Below are 19332 nucleotides of genomic sequence, written 5' to 3'. Positions count from 1 at the left end.
GAGGACAGGGTGGTAATCCAGGCTGACCTTGACAGGCTCAGTAAATGGGCAGACGAGAACCTGATGGTGTTTAACACCAAAAAATGCAAGGTTCTCCACCTTGGGAGGGAAAACCTGCAGCATGTCTATTGGCTCAGCAGTGCTACGCTGACTAGCACTACGGACGAGAGGGACTTGGGGGTCAGGATTGACCACAAGATGAACATGAGCCTGCAATGTGATGGTGCAGCTAGTAAAGTGAGCAAAACACTGGCTTGCATCCATAGATGCTTCTCAGGCAAATCCCAGGGCATCATTATCCTGTTGTACTTGGCCTTGGTGAGGCCACAGCTGGAGTACTGCATCCAGTTTTGGGCTCCACAATTCAAAAAGGATGTGGAGAAGCTTGAGAGAGTCCAGAGGAGAGCCACGCACATGATCAGAGGTCAGGAAAACAGACCTTATGACGAGAGGCTGAGAGCTATGGGACTTTTCAGCCTGGAGAAGTGCAGGCTCAGGGGCAGTCTGGTGGCCACCTATAAGTTTATAAGGGGTGTTCACCAAGACCTGGGGGAATGTTTGTTCACCAGAGCGCCCCAAGGGATGACAAGGTCGAACGGTTATAAACTCCTGCAAGACCGTTTCAGGCTGAACATAAGGAAGACATTTTTTACTGTCCAAGCCCCCAAGGTCTGGAATGGCCTGCTGCTGGAGGTGGTTCAAGCACCTACTTCGAATGCCTTCAAGAGAAACCTGGATGTTTTTCTTGCTGGGATCCTATGACCCCAGCTGAGTTCCTGGGGCAGGGGGCTGGACTTGATGATCTTCTGAGGTCCCTTTCAGCCCTAATGTCTATGAAATCTATGAAATTAGATGGTCTAGAAGGTGCCACTCTTCCCTGAAATCTGCCTTAGAAAATTATCATACTTAAATAGCAGATGCCAGGAGAGTCCCCAGGCGCCTTGTTAAACTGGATTTCCAGTCCCTATGAGGTACAAATTACCCAGGTAGAGCTGAAGGGTGTTTATAGGTGTGTTCTGAGAGGGGGTGGGAAAGGCTTAAGTAGAGTGGCTCTGAGAACCGCTTTAATTAAAGCGCCTGAAATATCACGTGTATCAGCGTCCCTGTGCTGAAAAGTGGTGGGGCACTTTAACTAAAATGGTGGTAGGGGCACTTTAACTAAAGCTCGTTGACAAATAGACAGGGGGGAAGGTGGGTACTTTAAATAAAGCTGGTTCAGTCTGGGGACGCTGATACTTATGACACTGGAGTCTGCTGGAGTGCAGTAATTACCATGCTCCAGCAGACTCAATTAATCGAGTCTGCTCCAACACATCGGAGCAGCCTCTGCACATGCATAGGTGCCCAAAGAGCCTAGCCCTGTACCTCCTCCTTCTCCCAGTAGCTGGTGAAGTAGTCAAAAGACAAAGGGTGTGATTGAAATAGGGTTTGGGCTTGAATGAAATACTAGAAAACATTGGGCATCTTTACACATGCTCCAGGGGTAAGAGTGGGTGGGGGCACTCTAATTAAAGCATTCGCAGCATCTCCTGTATCAGCACTCCAATGCTTCTAAATGGTGGCGGGAGTACTTTAACTAAAGCTCATCAGACAAGCTTTAGCTAAAGCACCCTCACCACCATTTTGAAGTGTGGAGATGCCGACACATGAGACTCAGAGGGTGCTGGAGCATGCTAATTAGCATGCACTGGCAGACTCGATTAATCAAGTCTGCTCTGATGTGCTGTAATTATAGCATGTTGGAGCAGCATCCCTGCACATCTACAGACACCCATTGAGGCTATGTAGGCATCCCTAAAGCAGCTAACAGCAAATGCCACAAGATATAGGCTGACGGAAAAAGGACTCATCAAATAGACTAGTTCAGATGGAATTCCACTGAGTATTAGAATATGTCTACTCCATTACATTCACAGTTACGAGTCAGGCCTTCTGAAATCAAAAGAATGACTTAAAAATCATGGGGTTTATTACAACATTTTAAAGGCAATACTTTTGAAGTGTTGCTATTTACTTTATCTTTTTCACACCCTTAAGAGTTCCCTTTTTAGTCTTCCACACTTATTCTTGCAGGCTAGGAATTTATTTTTTGTTGGAATGAAAATCAAGTTTCCCAACTAATCTCACAACTCTAGGAACTTGGGCTTTCTGCAAAAAAAATCCAAATATCAGGAAAATCATGAGCATGGGTGATGCTGTATTAGAGACCTTTCTGGGGCACTCACATCAGAGGAGTGAGCTGTGCCATCCTTTTGTGTTCACACTATTTTTAAAGGTATGTAGTGTTAGCTGATGAAATACATCACCAAAGAAACAAGTTGATGTTTTTCAAATGCAGGGACACAGGTCCCTCTGGGCTTTGCACCTGAAGCACGGGTTGGTAATTTTCTTTTCTCCCCATAAGTGTGGAGCTATGCTGGTATTGGTGGATAAAGCTCTGGCTACCATCTTGGTGGGGCATAGAGGGCAAACAGCACACTCAGACCCACAAAATGCATAGCCTGTGTAGAAGTATACATCATTTCTGACTTGTCTTTACCTGCCTCTGTGGTGGAGTAATTGAGTGCTATTGAGAGTCATGTGCTTTAAAATGTGCATGGTAACTACAATGGTAACCACGGGCCTGTGCTGACCTGTGGGCATGGAGCCAACCACTGGGCATACAAGAAGAAAGCTCAGAACTTCCATCCTGAGCTTGAACTTCTTATCTAGTCAGTTGTTCAGTGTTAGAGCTGAGCCCAGGGGTGTTGGATCCAGTCTTGTCTTGGTGCCAGAACTGTTGGTGCCAGACAAATGACTGGAGTAAGGCTGTGGGATCCAAGGTGAAGGCTTGGGGTTGATTTTTTTTTTCCTTGTCTCGTTGCAGGTACGTGTTGGCCAGATACATTCTTTGGTGAGTGCTGTTCCTCTCTCTTCCCCTGAAAACAAATTGGTGTTGGAAGTGCAGTGAATCTGTGAGGTGTTTTGCTGGATGCACTTCTATAGGCAGCAGCCCCTTTCCTTTGCTCCAGCAGCCCCTTGGCACGTGGCTTCTATTCAGCTTTGCACACAGAGCATGCTAGGAGTCCCTTGATCATGACCAGCCTGGACCCTAACCTGTACTCCCACCATACTGAAATAGCTAGAATCTGTTATGTGGCCCAAATTCCCTCCCCTTTGTGGGGCTCCCTTTGACTTTTCTAGATCCTTGCTTCAGCCCATTGAGAAACATACATGCAAAAGTGGGAAGCAAAGAAAAAAGTGGCGCTTAGCCTGAAAGCTGATGACAGCCATCTGGCCCCTGCTACCTTGTGTTGAGGGGTCCCTCAGTGTCTGGCATTTGCAAACATGGCCATTGAAGAGAACCATCACTTCCACGAAATGAAAATCAGATTTTCCCTAATATTTCCACCAGGACTGAAGGCAGTTATGATATGACTGCTACAGGGACAGCACAGGTGGCATTACAGTGCTAGTACTTGCCAATGGCAGGATGTCATTGTCTGCAGCATTGCAGTGTTTTTACATAGAACTGAGGGAAATGTTTCAGGCCAAGATTATATTTGCAGAAGAAAATGCAGGTTTGGGGTCTCCTGAAACTGTGTGTGAATTCAGGTTGAAATCAGCAAATAGTTTCCTCTGTAAAACAATTTGGGGTGGAGGGAAGAAAAATCCAAGCATTTCATTTTAACATTTGCCAAATGAAATCCTTTGACTCTTTTTGTTTCAAAATGATGCTTATTTTCATACTCTTATTTAATTTAGAACAAGTAGAAAGACATGGAAAAACATGAAGTAAAATATCTTGGCGGGGGGGGTTGGTTTTGGCACAGACTCAACAGAGATGCAGGGGCAGAGTGGTTGAGGTGGCTCCAGAGGTGTTGAAATTGATCCTTCTTCCAAACTCATGCCAAAGGATGTCCCCACTTGATCATCTGTACATAGATACTTGGTCATCTGGGCTGGGGAGTCAAAGGCAGCCATCAGTGATGCTGGCTGCATCCCTTCTTTGCATGCTGCATTGCTCCTTTGCATACCGAGTTGGCATGCCTTAACCACATTATCCCCACTGGAGCCTTTGGCATCAACAGGCTTCCTAACAATAAGTTACTTGCACAATTGTGTTTCCAAATATATGGTATAATATATTGATCATATTGATCACACACCGTACTATAATGATGCCTAAATCTTATACGACTAAAATTGCAACTTATATCACAGTTACATGTATAAGGCACCTATGAGTATGTATGTGTGTGTATATTAACATTATTCGGATTACACACGCACATAATCTGAACATGATATATTCAGATTATATTTATATATGTATGTATACATACATACACACATAGAAACACACCCTGGATATGTATGGCATATATAGAAATCCAGGAACCCATGTATGAATATACATATATGCATATACACACCTCGGATTCGTATATATACTATATTCAGATTATATGTGCGTGTGTGTGTGTATACACGCACATATTCAGATTCACCCTAATGGCATATAAAGGAGAAGGCAGGCACTCCAGGCCTGAGGTACCATATGCACCAGTAGTTTTGCAGTTTATATGCAGTATCATCTTGAGTAATCAAAATGATCTCAGGAGTTCTGGTATTACTTGATTGAGGTCCTTACACTTTGCATGTGGACTGATGGCTTTGCTTGTCATCTGATATTTCTGCAGCAACTGACAAGGTGGCACTTTTGGTGGGCAACAACCATTACCAGAATCATCCTAACCTGATGGCTCCCATCACAGACGTGTTTGAACTGAGCCTTCTTCTAAAGAAACTGGGCTTCCGGGTGGTTTCCCTTCTGGACCTGAACAAGGTGGAAATGATGATAGCAGTGAATCAGTTCCTGCAGCTCCTAGGGAAAGGGGTCTATGGTAAGTTGCAACCTGAGAACCTCCACAAGGGGAGCTTTCCTTTCAGTAGAGGCAAAAAAGGGAGTCACCCAGCCCTTCAGACAGCATGACAGTTAGCAATGGTTGGGATTAGTGGAGAGACAGGGATCTCTATGAAAAGGTTTCGTAACACTTTTACTTTAAATAAATAAATAAATAAATTCCAGCTCTCTTTTAAAAGAGCTCAGACCCCTCTCTGCTTTGCATCAGGATTTTTGAATATTGTGGGAAGGTAGCCATGGGGTTCAATAGGTGTCTTTTACTAGCCCTATGAACATTCAGTCAGATTTGCCTGAGTTATGAGCGGATAAAAATTGTTATTTCTTGTCTGTTTTGCTCAGCTCATTATAGTCTTGAAAATCCTTAAACTCCATCTGGCACTATGCATGTACTTTTTCAATGTCAGAAGCACAGCAAAAGGTAGGGCAGAGTGGCACCTTGCATTCTAACTGGTTCAGAGAAGCATGACCTTTCAAAGTCAAGAACCTATTTTTGTCAGATACTGTGAATGGATCAGTTAGTGTTTAAGGTGCCATCCTGCCCTACCTTTTGCCTGACTTCCACTATGGGACAGGGAGGTCTGGGTGAGGGAGATCCCCTGCCCTCCATCAATGCTGACCTCATGAAGGAACACTTTGAGAGGCTGGATACTTCCAAGTCATCTGGCCCTGACAATCTACACCCCAGGGTACTCAAGGAGCTGGCAAGCATCATAGCCCAGCCTCTGGCACAGATCTTTGAGAACTCCTGGCGCTCTGGCGGTGTGCCTGAAGATTGGAAGAAGGCCAATGTGGTGCCTATCTTCAAGGAAGGGAGGAAAGTGGATCCAGCAAACTGTAGGCCCATCAGCCTGACTTCTATCCTGGGGAAGTTCGTAGTAAAGTTTATTAAAGAGGCCATCCTTAATGGACTGGCTGATGCCAACACACTGAGGGATAGCCAGCACGGGTGTGTTGCAGGTAGGTCTTGCTTGACCAATCTCATTTCCTTCTACGACCAGGTGACCTATCACCTGGACAAGGGAGAAGAGATTGATGTCATATACCTTGACTTCAAAAAAGCCTTCGATCTGGTATCCCATGATCACCTCTTGGCAAAACTGGCCAATTGTGGCCTTGGGTCCACCACGATCCGCTGGCTGGGGAATTGGCTCCGTGGTCGGACCCAGAGGGTGATGGTTGATGGAAGTCAATCGTCATGGTGCTCTGTGACCAGTGGGGTCCTCCAAGGCTCTGTCCTTGGACCCATGTTGTTCAACATCTTCATTAATGATGTGGACATTGGAGTCAGAAGTGGACTGGCCAAGTTCACTGATGACACCAAACTTTGGGGCAAAGCATTCGCACCAGAAGACAGGAGGGCAATCCAGGCTGACCTGGACAGGCTCAGCAAATGGGCGGCAGAGAACCTGATGGTGTTTAACACTGAAGAATGCAAGGTTCTCCACCTTGGGAGGGAAAACCTGCAGCATCCTTATAGGCTCGGAAGTTGGCTAGCACTATGGAAGAAAGAGACTTGGGGGTCATCATTGACCACAAGATGAACATGAGCCTGCAATGTGATACTGCGGCTAGTAAAGCGACCAAAACGCTGGCTTGAATCTATAGATGCTTCTCAAGCAAATCCCGGGACGTCATTCTCCCCTTGAACTCAGCCTTGTCAGCTCCAGCTCCCCTTGAACTCAGCTCCTTGTCAGCTGGAGTACTGTATCCAGTTTTGGGCTCCACAATTCAAAAAGAATGTGGAGAAGCTTGAGAGTGTCCAGAGAAGAGCCACGCGCATGATCAGAGGTCAGGAAAACAGACCTTACGACGACAGGCTGAGAGCCATGGAGCTCTTTAGCCTGGAAAACTGCAGGCTCAGGGGTGATCTGATAGCCACCTATAAGTTTATCAGGGGTGACCATCAGTATCTGGGGGAACATTTGTTCACCAGAGCGCCCCAAGGGATGACGAGGTCAAACAGTTATAAACTACTGCAAGACCGTTTCAGACTGGACATAAGGAAAAATTTCTTTACTGTCCGAGCCCCCAAGGTCTGGTACAGCCTCCCATCGGAGGTGGTTCAAGTACCTACATTGAACACCTTCAAGAGTAAATTGGATGCTGATCTTGCTGGGATCCTGTGACCCCAGCTGACTTCCAGCCCTTCGGGCGGGGGGATGGACTCGATTTTCTGAGGTCCCTTCCAGCCCTAATGTCTACGAAATCTATGAAATCTAATGCAGCTAACTACCTCTGAACATCAAAATCAGTGGACAGCCACAGTAACCCTATATTGCTTTAAAGGAGGGGATTTACTCTTGGGAACGCATCAACTTAACTGATGTAACTAGTTTGTCTGTCTCATCCTATTCCTCTGTTAAAAAGGAGAGTGGGTTGTTAACACCCATAGAGAGGAGAGAGATTACCAGGAATCAGATTTATAATGAAATCAATTGACTCACTCAGCGCTGCCTAAGCATAAATGCCACTGCTACTCCCAGGCAGTTGGTTTTAAAATTTGGGTGGAGTGGGAATCAAAAATGGGGTGCAACACACCTACCACTGGATCTGCCCCTATATATTCATATACTGAAAGGGGTTGTGACTTTCAGGAAGAGAACTATGGTTCATGGTTCAAGCTGTTACTGGTTACCGAGAATAACTGTACTCTATCCCTGGTTCTGCCACAAAGTTCCTGTATCAGTCTTGGAACTCATTTAAGCCACAGTTTGTCGCAGCTGGCCGCTAATTGTCTGTTCCTCTTTTTCTGGGACCCCATCTTGAGACACAAGCAGCCTAGTCTGTAGAAGTGACGCACACTTGCAACTGTAGCTGAAGTCATTTGGAGCTTCAGTGGGAAAGTACAAATTGCTATAAAAATGCTAAGGGTTCTGAAAAATCCTGGGAGTCTTTAGTTGGGCACGCTTATTTAGTAGATGCTTTTTGGCTTTGTGCTGTCTCTTCCTCTATTCTGCAACTGTGAAATGGGGCTGATAATGATGGAAGCTGGGAAGACAAATCCTTTCACTTGTGTGAGTTCCTGCCACTGTGGTGATCAGCATCACTGGAACACCCACAAGGCACATTACTCATTCCACATTCAATACAAGGTTTGGATGTGATGCAATGAATAATGCTGGGCTGTACATTAAATGTTAAGGCTAATATGAGATGTTGAGCAGTTGCCTCATTCTGTCAATTATCCATCCTCATACTGACTGAGCATGGGATGATGTAGCATAGAGAGTATGCAAGTGTGATGACAGGATGGCTATACCTTTTTCCCTTCCTGGTCTCTGAGTGCACTCCCACAGTCTTCAGGCCTCATGGTTTTACCTCTCCTGGTGTGGACTTGCATTAATATCCTACTTTTTGACTGAGTCCTGGGCTACAGCACCCTGGGAATTGGCCACATTCACTGAGCTGGTCCCACATACTCATACCTGTGACCTTTCCTTCAGAAGTCCATTAGCACTGGTGTACATTGACCAGATAGCCTTCTTAAATCAAAGGATTTTCTCTTTTTTGAATAGCAGAAAGGGAGATTTGGGAGAAAAGCGTTTTAAGAAATCACACCATCTACATACATGTCTATTTTATCTAAAGCCATGCCATCCTTGCAGCATACTCTAGCCAGGCCTCACTTCTTCTGATATCTCGGTAATGTAGACATTGCTGGGTTTTTTTGGAAAACTCCCTTTTTTTTGAGAGAGACCTTTTTATACACTGTCAGAGTTCTTTTCTGTTCCTGGGTTTTGTGCCTTCTGAACAAAACTATTTGAGGAGGATTTTAAATCTCCAAAACTAACAGTTTGGCCCCTGATCCTTATTACTAGCATCATGTGTTTCTTCTGGCAGTAGATTATCTTGTGTCCTGCTTGTTTTTCCTTACAGCCCAATAAATTAAGCAGCATTCCACTTGGCTGGAATGATCTAGCTGGGGGTGGTCCTGCTTTGAGCAGGAGGTTGGACTAGATGACCTCCTGAGGTCCCTTCCAACCCTCACTTTCTGTGATTCTTTGATTCTATACCAATATATTCATTTAATATGCATTCCACTAACCAGGTCATTATGCAATATTCCTCGTTTATTACAAAAAGGCTCCAGTTCTGTCACAGCAATTGTGTAATTAAAGGCTTCATCATAAGGATCCTGGAATGCTCAGAGTTATCTGAAACTGGTCAGTCTCTAGGTTGAACTGCTTGCCTCTATGGTCCCACGCCCTCAAAGAGAGAACCTGCATTTACTATCAGAAAAAAAAAAATGCATGCTAGAGTCTGCTTTCCTTGAAAAGCCAGCAGTGCTCCAGTTCAGGCACCACTGGAACTAGTGGAAACTCCATGACCACCAGTACTTCCATGACCACCGTCTTACTTTGGAGATTCCTTGAGTGGAATCCTGATGTCTGGGGAGGAAACAAGTGAACTGCATAACTTGTATGTTTCATTAATTAAACGGAATCATTAAGCAAAAGCATAAAATATAAACAAATCAAATTAAAAAACAAAGGTTAATACCAAACAATCAAATTATTCCAGTTATCAGGTTGATTAAACTAGGCCAAATAAACTGGTGAATCCTTAGTTTTGTGCAACAATTTGGGAAGGCTGCAGTCTTTTCAGCTCCTGACCCCAAATGTAAGAGGAATTATCAGTCTCAATGTGAGGCAATACCCTGAAGTTCCAGTTGATCGCTCCCAGTTCAATGCTGATGTTGGGATTACTGCTGTGATGCCACTTCAGATATCTACCTTCCTGTATTTGGGCAGGCTAATAGCCAGACTCCCTTCCCCAGCATAACCTTATCTGAAATATTCCTACACCATTCAGGATGACAGAACTCATTATATTTAATATTCAGTTGATACATTTAGGTGAAAAAACTGATTCCTCAGGATTAATTTTATACTCCTATGACATGAAATATGGGTGTGTGGAGCCTTTTTGACAGCAGGGTTGTTTAACCTTGAGTTATTTTAGGCATTTGAGGAATTGTTCTATAAGCGCTGTTCTCAGATAGATTCTATGAATTCTAACCACAAGTACACCTGCACTCATGTTTGTGCCCACATGCACACACGGGCACAAATGTACATTTATGGGCACATGCTCACTACCAGACACCTACTGGAGTTAACAACAAGTGCAAGATGATGTAGAAGTATTCTGCTAACAAACATTGGAGAACAAAACATAACCCAAAAAGTTAGATTGATAGTTATGCAGGATGGTTGGCATGACTTCTGTGCTTTCCTTCAGCTTTTAAAAGTTGGCGCACACTTAAAAATAATAGCTCATGGTTTTATGATGCCAGTTGGCCTGTGGACCAGCATGAGGTAGCTTGCTTGCTCCATCAATCTAAGGCACTGCATTTTGCTGGGGCACTACCACTTACTACCAGCGGGGCCGGGAAGGGCTGAGGAAGCACAGACCTCTTTGTCATGCCTGGCAGAACTGCATAGTCAGAAGATGACAACATGGAAGAGGCTTCTTTCTTTGGTTCAGTGTACCAACCTGATGATCTGGCTGCTTGGTCACCTTTGGCATATTCTCTGGGCGTCTTGGGTGGTTAGAGTTGGGTACTTCCCTTCTGAGGTTTCCCCACATGGGACCCGTGTGGGCTGCCTTCTGCCAAAGAGCCTCCTCAGTCACTGTCTCAACCATCCTAAAAAGACCTGAGTCATTCATCATTTTAAAAATTCAAAGAGAACAAAGTGTGCTAAGTGAAATCATAGGAAAATAACAGTCATACATTCCCTCAGCCATGCCCAGAGACGGACATTTCCTGTCTTACTGGCAGATGCTTGTCACTTCCCTTTTATATTTTGGTACTCAAGTTCAGCGTTTTTTGAGAAACATAATGTTGGAGGATAGCTAGACTTTCAACTCAGACAGAGTAAAAATATCTTTTTGTTCCTAAAATCGCAGCTTTGAGACTCATTTTTTTTAGATGCGGCCCTATCTACACAAAGGGGCTGAACTGAAGTTGTTCAGGCTCCGTAAATGTGTGTCCTTCGAGTGCTCCACTTGGCAATTTCAGTGGCTTTTGTTTAATGTAATTGATATTTATCTCTTGCACAGCAAGGGGAAAAATAAAACATGTTAAAAGCATAGTAAGTTTGCAAAGCCAACCACTCAGAAGTAAAGCAGTGCCAGAACTGAAATGGCCTGTGCCCCTTTCATTTAGTCCTCTGGTGCACGCACTGTGATGTAGTCAACCCGATCGTATGCTATTTTAGATAGAAGACTTGTGCTTCATTCAGTGCATGAGATGAGCAGTGGCCACTGAATGAGTAGTTTTGCAGAAATTAATTTTACCCGTCTCATCCAGGGTATGGCCCCATGTGATATTTACTCCCCCTTCCAAGCCTTGCACTGGGTCCAGAATGATTAGTTTCCCTGAAGCCTACTTTGTGGTATGCTCATCGTCATAACATTCCTGTGATGTGAGGGGTTATGATGATCTACGTTTTATACACAGAGAACTAAGTCACACAAATTAAGGCCAAAAGTGCTGACTGAACTTGGCTGCCTTAATCTGAGATGCCTAGGGCCTGATTCTTCAGAGTACTTAGCATTTTTATAGCTCTTCATCTGCTCAAAGCATAGCTCCCACTGAGTTCATCTGCAACGTGTGAATACTCAGCACTATTGCAAATCGGACCCCAGGTGTTTCAAAGCAGACCCCAGAAAATGAGGAAAGCAAAGTTAATGGGCACCTGTGAAAACGGTGTTTTACGAGATTTGCTGGTATCACACAGGAAAAGAATCCAATTCCCTGAGGTGGCATTCAGCTCTGTTTACTGCAAAGCCACCTCTCTTTCTTGGCAGTACCCTGTCTCTCACTCCGCACCTTTCAACATCAGCAACAAATGAGGTGGGAGTCCAAGAGGCACCAGTGGCAAATGAGGACAAAATGAGGCAGAAAGCCTGTGGAAAAAATAGATATCCTTGTATGTTTGCAGATGGTATCATAATGCACAAGGGAGCCAAATTACAGTTGTACAGGCTGTTATAATTCTGGCATTTCCTAACTTCAAGTGCTTGGCTTTGCAAACTTAACATTTTAGCATAGTTTTAATTATAGTTCTTGCATCCATTATTGTTTGTATTATTTAATATGAGTCTAATAATGTAATGCAAACTGAAAAGCTGAAAACATTCTGGGTGTTTGGCTTTGCAGTCTTAATCTTCTTAAAATATAGGGTTTTAAAAATATAATTTACAGTGTTTTTTAAAACCTAAAAAACTGAAAACAAGATTTTCATCCATGGAACCATCCTGATCTCCTTTGTGGGTTGTCAGTAGGCTTGGGATCTGCAATCTGGTTGGCATGTAGGAGCTGAGAGTGATGGACTATGCCTGATTATAAGCAGAATCTTAGAGTTTAGTTTCTAAACTTGCAATGTGCCTCTTCTGAGCTGATGAGAGTTGAGTTTTCTCAAATGCTTATAACCATACACATTTGAATAATTTTTTACGAGACAAACAAAAGACACTTCTGTTCAAAAGCTACTTCCTGTCAGATTTCAAGTTTTTCCTCCAGAACATGGGAGCAACTGGGCTTCTCTGCAACATGGTTATAAGAGTGTTTTTAATGTGGGCAAACATATTTTTCCTTGGGTTCATTCTCACAAGTGGCTGAATCATTTTATCTGAATGTTTTTTAAAAGGTTCAGCCTGACAAGTTTCAGTCCACACAAGTAAAAGCTAGCTAATTATAAAGGGCCCTAGAATTTGAAGAGTTGGATAACCTTGATCATAGGCAGTCCTGCTAGCCCTGGCTATGATTGCCTAAAGAGAACCATAGTACACAAACATCAAGTTGTGGAGTTTGGATGAGATCCAGATGGACTTCTGAGGTGGATCCAACTTTAGGTGTTAGAATGCCTAAGAACTGGGCATCTGCCATCTGCAAAGACACAAGTTTGGACATCTCAGCTCCCTGTGCAGTCAATGGGAAGAACTTGGTATTTAGGAAAAGCAGTATACCATAATCCAAACATTGAGTGAAGGACCATCTAGAGCTGACCAGAAGGACTGGCTGAGGGCCGAAGCGTGTCTGAACTCCCACTCTTCCTCTGTGGAGCTGAGGTACCTCCACTCACTTGGGATCCAGAGCCCAAATCCTCTTCTGAGGGTAGCCACCTAGGTGAACATGGAGTTTAAAGCAATTATTATCCATGCAGTGCTGAAAGGCAGGATAGGGACATACCAGGAAACAGCTCCCTTGTGTTCAGGAGCAGCTATTCAAGCCCCAGCCTAACACTCCAGAAGTTCTGCTAAACCGAGGAATAAAATGTTTGGGTGCGACTGCTTCCAGGTGTAAGCGGCAATGATGAGAGGCGGCAAAAAGGACAGATACAGCTTACTGTTATGACAGGCTTGTCTCAGGTTGTGATCTGTAGGGTAAGGTCCCTCTGCCTACAGGAGGAACAGAGCCCTTCCTCTGTGAAGAGGGAGATATGTAATGGTGCTTCTCACCTGCATGACTGGGGGAAGGTAGGCTTGCCATCAGAGTGTTCTGGCCAAGTGGTGACCCTCTTTCCAGTAACTCTCCCCGGTTTGTGGTTTACAGCCATATTCTACTATGCCGGGCATGGATATGAACATTCGGGGAGAAACTACATGGTTCCTATTGATGCTCCACAGCCCTATGCCCCTGAGAACTGCATAAGCGTGCAGAGGATACTACATAAGATGCAGCAGAGACAGACAGCTCTCAATCTCATCTTGCTGGACACCTGTCGGAAATGGTAGGAACACCTCTCTTCACTTCCACTTGCACCATTCCCCAGGGTCAGGAGGGTTGGAATTGTAGTAGTCAAAATCCAGAGGGAATCAGGGGAAGAACCTCTGTCTCTGGCTGCAGTTCAGCAAGGTTCTTAGGGACGTGCTGAACAGTAGGCATTCAAGTCTAGTTGTGTGATTAATGATATCCTGACCAGACTGTGCTCCAGCTGACTCTATGGAGCCTGCTGCTGCGTGCTTAAGTACCTTACTGAGCCATGGCCCAAATCAGGTCTTTTGGGTCCAACTCCCCTGTTCTGAAAACTCCAAGCAGGAGAGCAAGTTGCAGACACTACATCAAGCACCTAGTTGGAGTGGGGGAAGCTGCTTTGGGGGGCTAGAGCTGTTCTGGTTGATACCAGTTCCCAGGGCTGAGACCCCAAAGAAATAGAGACCATGCAGGCAAGTACTGATTTCCTTACGAACGCTAGAATCTGGTTGCATTGCTAAGCCCCCATCTTTCCTGACAGTATTAACTCTGCTGTTTGGATTGGTGCATTTCAGGATTTATACCCTGGGTTAAGTGAAATCCAGCTTTCAAGATGTACTAGATTTCTTTTTCATATTTTTCCAGGCATGACATAACAAGGCCTAGTTGACTGATTCCTTCACTGCTTTCCAGCAGCCCTGTGCAGGCCAGCACACAGCAGCCAGAATATGCTGGCTGGTGAAATGAATAGCCTTCCATCCATTTTAAGCTAGCTCTCAACCTGGAAGCAGTCACGACCTGGTACACAGATTAGTCACATTCCTGTGCTGTTGTGCATATTGGTATATACACATTCCTATGATGATGTTTGGCTTACTCTGCACATTCAGATTCCCATGGCATTGTGTGTGCTGCTCCAAACACACAACGTTCCTGTGGAGATGTGTGCTACTCTACATTTTGATCCCTGTGGTGCTATGCACACTGTACTGCTCACTCAGATTCCTGTGTTATTCACACACTTCGATTACTGTGGTAGTGTGTATGCTGCTCTGAGCACTTAGATACCTATTGTGTACACTTAGATTCCTGTGCCATTGTGTGCTCTCCTGACACTTAGATTCCTGCGGTGTTGCAAAAATAAATTCCACAGCACACATTACAGCTTCCAGCAAAAAGGCAAAGCCTGCTGGGTGTGGGGGTTATTTTTCCATGGATGGATAATTGTGCCTGTGTAACCTGTTGGATGTGTCATCATCTTACTGGCACTGGGTTCCACCCATTCATCCTCTGGTCATTTCCCAGTTCTGCCTTGGCTTGGGTATAAGGCAGGTACTCCATGGCATTCTAGCATTGGATTTTCTGTAGTGGCTGTCACCTCACCATGCTATCTAAGCACTTTGTGGAGAAATTAGACTTGTACATTGAATATGATGCAGCATTTCGTGCCTTTCTGTTTCACTGGTTTCAGGCAGCATTGCTTGGATTCTGTGGCTGAGACTGGGGTTCCTGGGAAGACCTTGCTGTTTTACTGAGGCTGCTTATCATTTACTTTGTATAGACCCCTGATTTTAGTTGCCTATCATACTTGGTCTCTTTGGCTGGTTGTTTTTTTTTTCTGTGCTAGCTTCTGTCTCAAACTGATATTTTTATTTTACGTTTCAGTGAAAACAGGTCAGCTATTTCTGAGAATGAGGCAGGAGAAAATAGGCGGTTTGAAACCACATCAACACATTTTTACGGCCATTTCTTTGAAGAGTTCTGCACGTCATGCTTTGGAGCAGGGACAGGATGGTTGTCAAGGGTTGAGGGTGGGGAACTGGGGCAGGGAGTGGTGTTTTGCGCTCTCCATGTGAATCTGTCTAGATCTGACCAGGTTGTAAGCTCCAAAATATTACCACTTCTACAACTCCAAATAGAGCAGGGGTGTCAATCTCAAATGAGCTAGCAAGCCATATCTCTTGTCAGTAGCCAGGGAGCGGGGCATAGCCAGGGGGTGAGTCATTCAGCCTACAAAGCTTCTCTTGGACCTGTGGTGTGTGGTCAGCCCCTAGGAGGTCAATGCCACCACTGTTTGCCCTCCTTATCCCATTGCCAGCTGCTGTCAATTTTAGTCACTCACAGCAACTGAAAACCAGAAATTTTGCAACAGGCAAGATGGGTGGTTGTGGCAGTGTTAACCTCCTGGGTGCTGGCCCATGCCAACACCATGACTCCAGCAGCTGTGGCAACAAGCCCTGTATGCTGAATGTTTGACACCCCTACAACTGAGCTTCCCTGAAGCTTGTTGCTAAAATGTTTCAATCGTTGCATCTGCAGTGGGCTTCCTGAAGCAGACTGAGGCCAGAATTGACCCAGATGGCAAAATGCTTCATGCCCATAAAAAACCATGGAGCCCAGGGAAAAGTGCATTGGAGTGGGAGCTGGGGGACTTTGACTCTCCCATCTTTGACTGACAGTGTTACTACTTCTGCATATTGTAAGCCATTTATTACTTAGGAAAGCCTTGTATTCCTTCCTCTGGTCCCTAGAAAGGAGGCAAATATCAGCTCTTCAATTCATTTCACAGAAGGAGAAACAGTGGTTGTACAAGGTCTCTTCTGGAAGAACTGGGAAAAGAATTTGGGGATGAAATCAGGTGGCATAACTTCCACTGGTTTCAGTGGGGCTTCCCCCAATACCTGCTTTCTTTAAGTGACACCCCGACCCAACCCCAACAGCTAGCACAGCACTCTAATGAAACAATTGTACTACTTTCAAAGAGGAAGGGCTAACTGCAGGTCAGCAGAATCCAGTGTAATGTTTCATCTGTCTCCACCATTTTGCAGTAAGTGAAAGTTGAACCAAGACAGCTAACTCCTGAATGAAGCAGGTTTGAGGGTGGTTTCACATGTTTAACTTAATGTTTCCTAAGTGCAGTTAAAATGCAAGGAGATGCCTGTTCAAGCAGTTTAGCATGTGTTGGGTGCTGTCCTGGCCTTGAAAAGTTGTTTCCTTTTAGGCAAGGGTTGTCTCCTAACCCAGAGGTTCCCACATTTTTTCTTATTGTGTACCCTCTTCCAGATCTACCAGCTGCCCGTCTACCCCTACCAGCATAAGTTTTATATTTTAACCCCTTAAATGCCAAGTATCATAATAATGAAAATTAAATCCATCATTGCACAATTTTTCCTGTGTACCTCCCAGAGAGGTCTTGTGTACCCCGAGAGGTACGTGTATCACAGTTTGGGAACCCCTGTCCTAACTCATACTAACTCTAATACATCACACAGCATTCCAATGATGTGTTACTGTTGCAACTGTGTGTGTGACAAGACCCTGAGTTAGACAGGATAAATTAAATAAGATATACAAAGGGAGAGCACAAGCTTTCGTAAACCCAAGTTCACTTCACCAGATGAGTTACAATAGTTTAGCTTCAGGGACTGTGAGATAGGAGTAGACACAAAATGGTTACACCTGACATGTTCGAAAGTGGTAAATCTCCTTTCTTCTACAAAGCAATATAATGTTAATCTGCCCAAGCCCTGACGTGAAGCTGTGTTCAAGGTAGAGTATAAGGTAAACTTACTAACTGGATAACACTGGCTTGCAGTCACCTCAGTTTTTTTTATAAGACAACCCCCCACTTAGACTTTCAGTTTAGCACCAGTAATTCCCACCAGATGCAGAGGGCAGAGCTTAGGCCAGGGCCAGGAATTCACCACAGGTGGCAAATACATTGCCCTAATATTGCACAGCAATATTTTGATGGGTCATCTTAAGTTACTATTTTGATTGACAGTGTCCTGGTGTTGCATAAATTATTGTCAGTTTGTACCAGCTGATAGTATAGAGGTCTGTTACAGGTGCCTTTCCCTTTGATCATGCTGATAGAGATGTGAGCTGCAGCTAACTGCTTCTCTTTGGTCACATTGTTCCAGGAAGGGGCCAGGAAGCTTAGACATGATTGTATTACCTTTATGCTGCTGCTGAATGGAGTCTTTTCTTTTGCCTCTTTTTATTTAATGCTGGTTTTTCTTGAAAGTGTTTCTAAAGTAACATTTTAGTAAATGTGTAGATTTAGGAGCTCTTTGAAAATCATTGCTTAAAATAGAACCTTTGCTCTTAAGACATTAGCTGTCAGGAGGGCCCCAGAAGAATACAGACACAGAGCAACAGATGTGCTCGGCACATGGTGTGAGAAAACTGGCAAGGATAGAACATAGATTCACGGTGCACAGAATCATAGGGTTGAAAGGGACCGCTAGGTCATCTAGACCAATGGTTCTCAACCTTTTTTGGCTTGAGGCACCCCTCACTGGACTCAAGGCACCCCTCCATAACTTGTGTGAATTGAGTGGCTCCAACTCTCAAACTCATTTACATAGTACAGAGGTGCTGGGCAGTGGGGGCAGGAGATCCAGCAGGGAGGGACAAGCCTGAGCCTTTTTTTCTGCTTATTTCTTCATACCCTATTTACCTACTCACACCCTCTGGCAGCCCAGGGTGCCACAGCACCCTGGTTGAGAATCAGTTATCTAAACCAACCCCCTGCACGGGTGCGTTGTTCCTGCACCATTCTAGAGGTGCCTTTATAGCTGTCACTGTTGGAATAGCTTGATGTTGAGCCTCTAATACTGTGTCCTTTAGGAACTGACAGCTCTTCTGAACTCCTTTCCCCTTTGTTATTCATCTATGTATGGGGCCTAATCTATTTTTTCTCTAAGGTGGTTGAACTCTGCCCTTCTGAAATCTGGTGTCCTGGTGCAGCTATTTTTGTGCCTTCCTTTTCTTGGGGTCATGAATTCTGTCTGTACAAGTGCAGATGAGAGGGGAATTGGGCCTAGAGTCTGCTTATCCATCTTCTCCTCCCTACATCTGGGTTATGGCTCTGAAAGGATCTATCAAAGGGATACAAGCTCCTGCCAAGTATTAGCAGAAATCCAGCACCTTGCAGACCTGTCCCTCAAAGTAAGAGAAACTGGTGATGTGCTAGTGTCTGGGTGCTAGCGCTGCCTCTGTTTTCTGTTGTCAAGGATCTCCCTGTGTTCTGTCCCTCTGAGGAAACATGTTCCAGCTGAACCTTGTCCTCAGTCTGTGCAAACAAACCAAACCTAATTCCCTCAAGCTCCCCCTCTCCCTGACCCCCTCACTTTGCTAACTGGCTTTTCATAGCTGTGCATACCTGTCTGTCACCACCTGGAAGGAGCTTTGTACCCAAGCATCTAAGGGCAGCCTTGGATTAGAAGTGTGCTGTGCAGTGCACCATGTGTGGGGGCAGTGAGGACTTCATCCTATTCTGGGACATGACGTCTTGTTTTCCCTGGTGTCTGGAATCCTTCAGCTGCCTGTGTGTTTACTTTGGAGCAGCTGAGGGCAGATAAATTACTCCATTCATTGATTTTAATTAGAAGTAGACAGTATGGGCACTTCTGAGCCTGTTTAGGGTATAAAGAAGCCAGACAAACTTTGCTGTCATATGCCTCACTCCCTTTTCCCCCATTCAGCCTGCACCACCAGCCCCTGGTCACCAACAGTAAGCAGCCTGTCAGCTCTTGGCTTTGTGTGAAACAAGAAACTTGTGCCTTCTCCTTATCCTGCCAGTGCAGAGGTGTTGGTTCTCCTCTCAATGAATCTCTTGGGCAGCCCTGGCTGCTACATCCAGGCCTGTGTGCTCTCTCTGATGCTCTTCAGTGGAAGCCAGGCCAGATCCTTGGCTGCAGCAAGACCACAGCCCAGAGCT

General features: G+C 44.8%; 1 protein-coding gene across 1 annotated transcript in view; it reads left to right on the top strand.

Moving 5' to 3' along the window:
- LOC102558668 (mucosa-associated lymphoid tissue lymphoma translocation protein 1) overlaps positions 1–19332 on the top strand; it is a 54284-nt gene that overhangs the window by 20114 nt on the left and 14838 nt on the right. Inside the window, exons 7-9 of the mRNA XM_019477871.2 lie at positions 2867–2893; positions 4683–4886; positions 13467–13644. Coding sequence (XP_019333416.1) covers positions 2867–2893; positions 4683–4886; positions 13467–13644 — 409 coding nt within the window. The remainder of the gene's footprint in view (positions 1–2866; positions 2894–4682; positions 4887–13466; positions 13645–19332) is intronic.

The sequence above is a fragment of the Alligator mississippiensis genome, chromosome 11 (assembly GCF_030867095.1).
Source record: "Alligator mississippiensis isolate rAllMis1 chromosome 11, rAllMis1, whole genome shotgun sequence".
Taxonomy (NCBI): Eukaryota; Metazoa; Chordata; order Crocodylia; family Alligatoridae; genus Alligator; species Alligator mississippiensis.
This window is presented reverse-complemented; position numbering and strand designations above follow the sequence as displayed.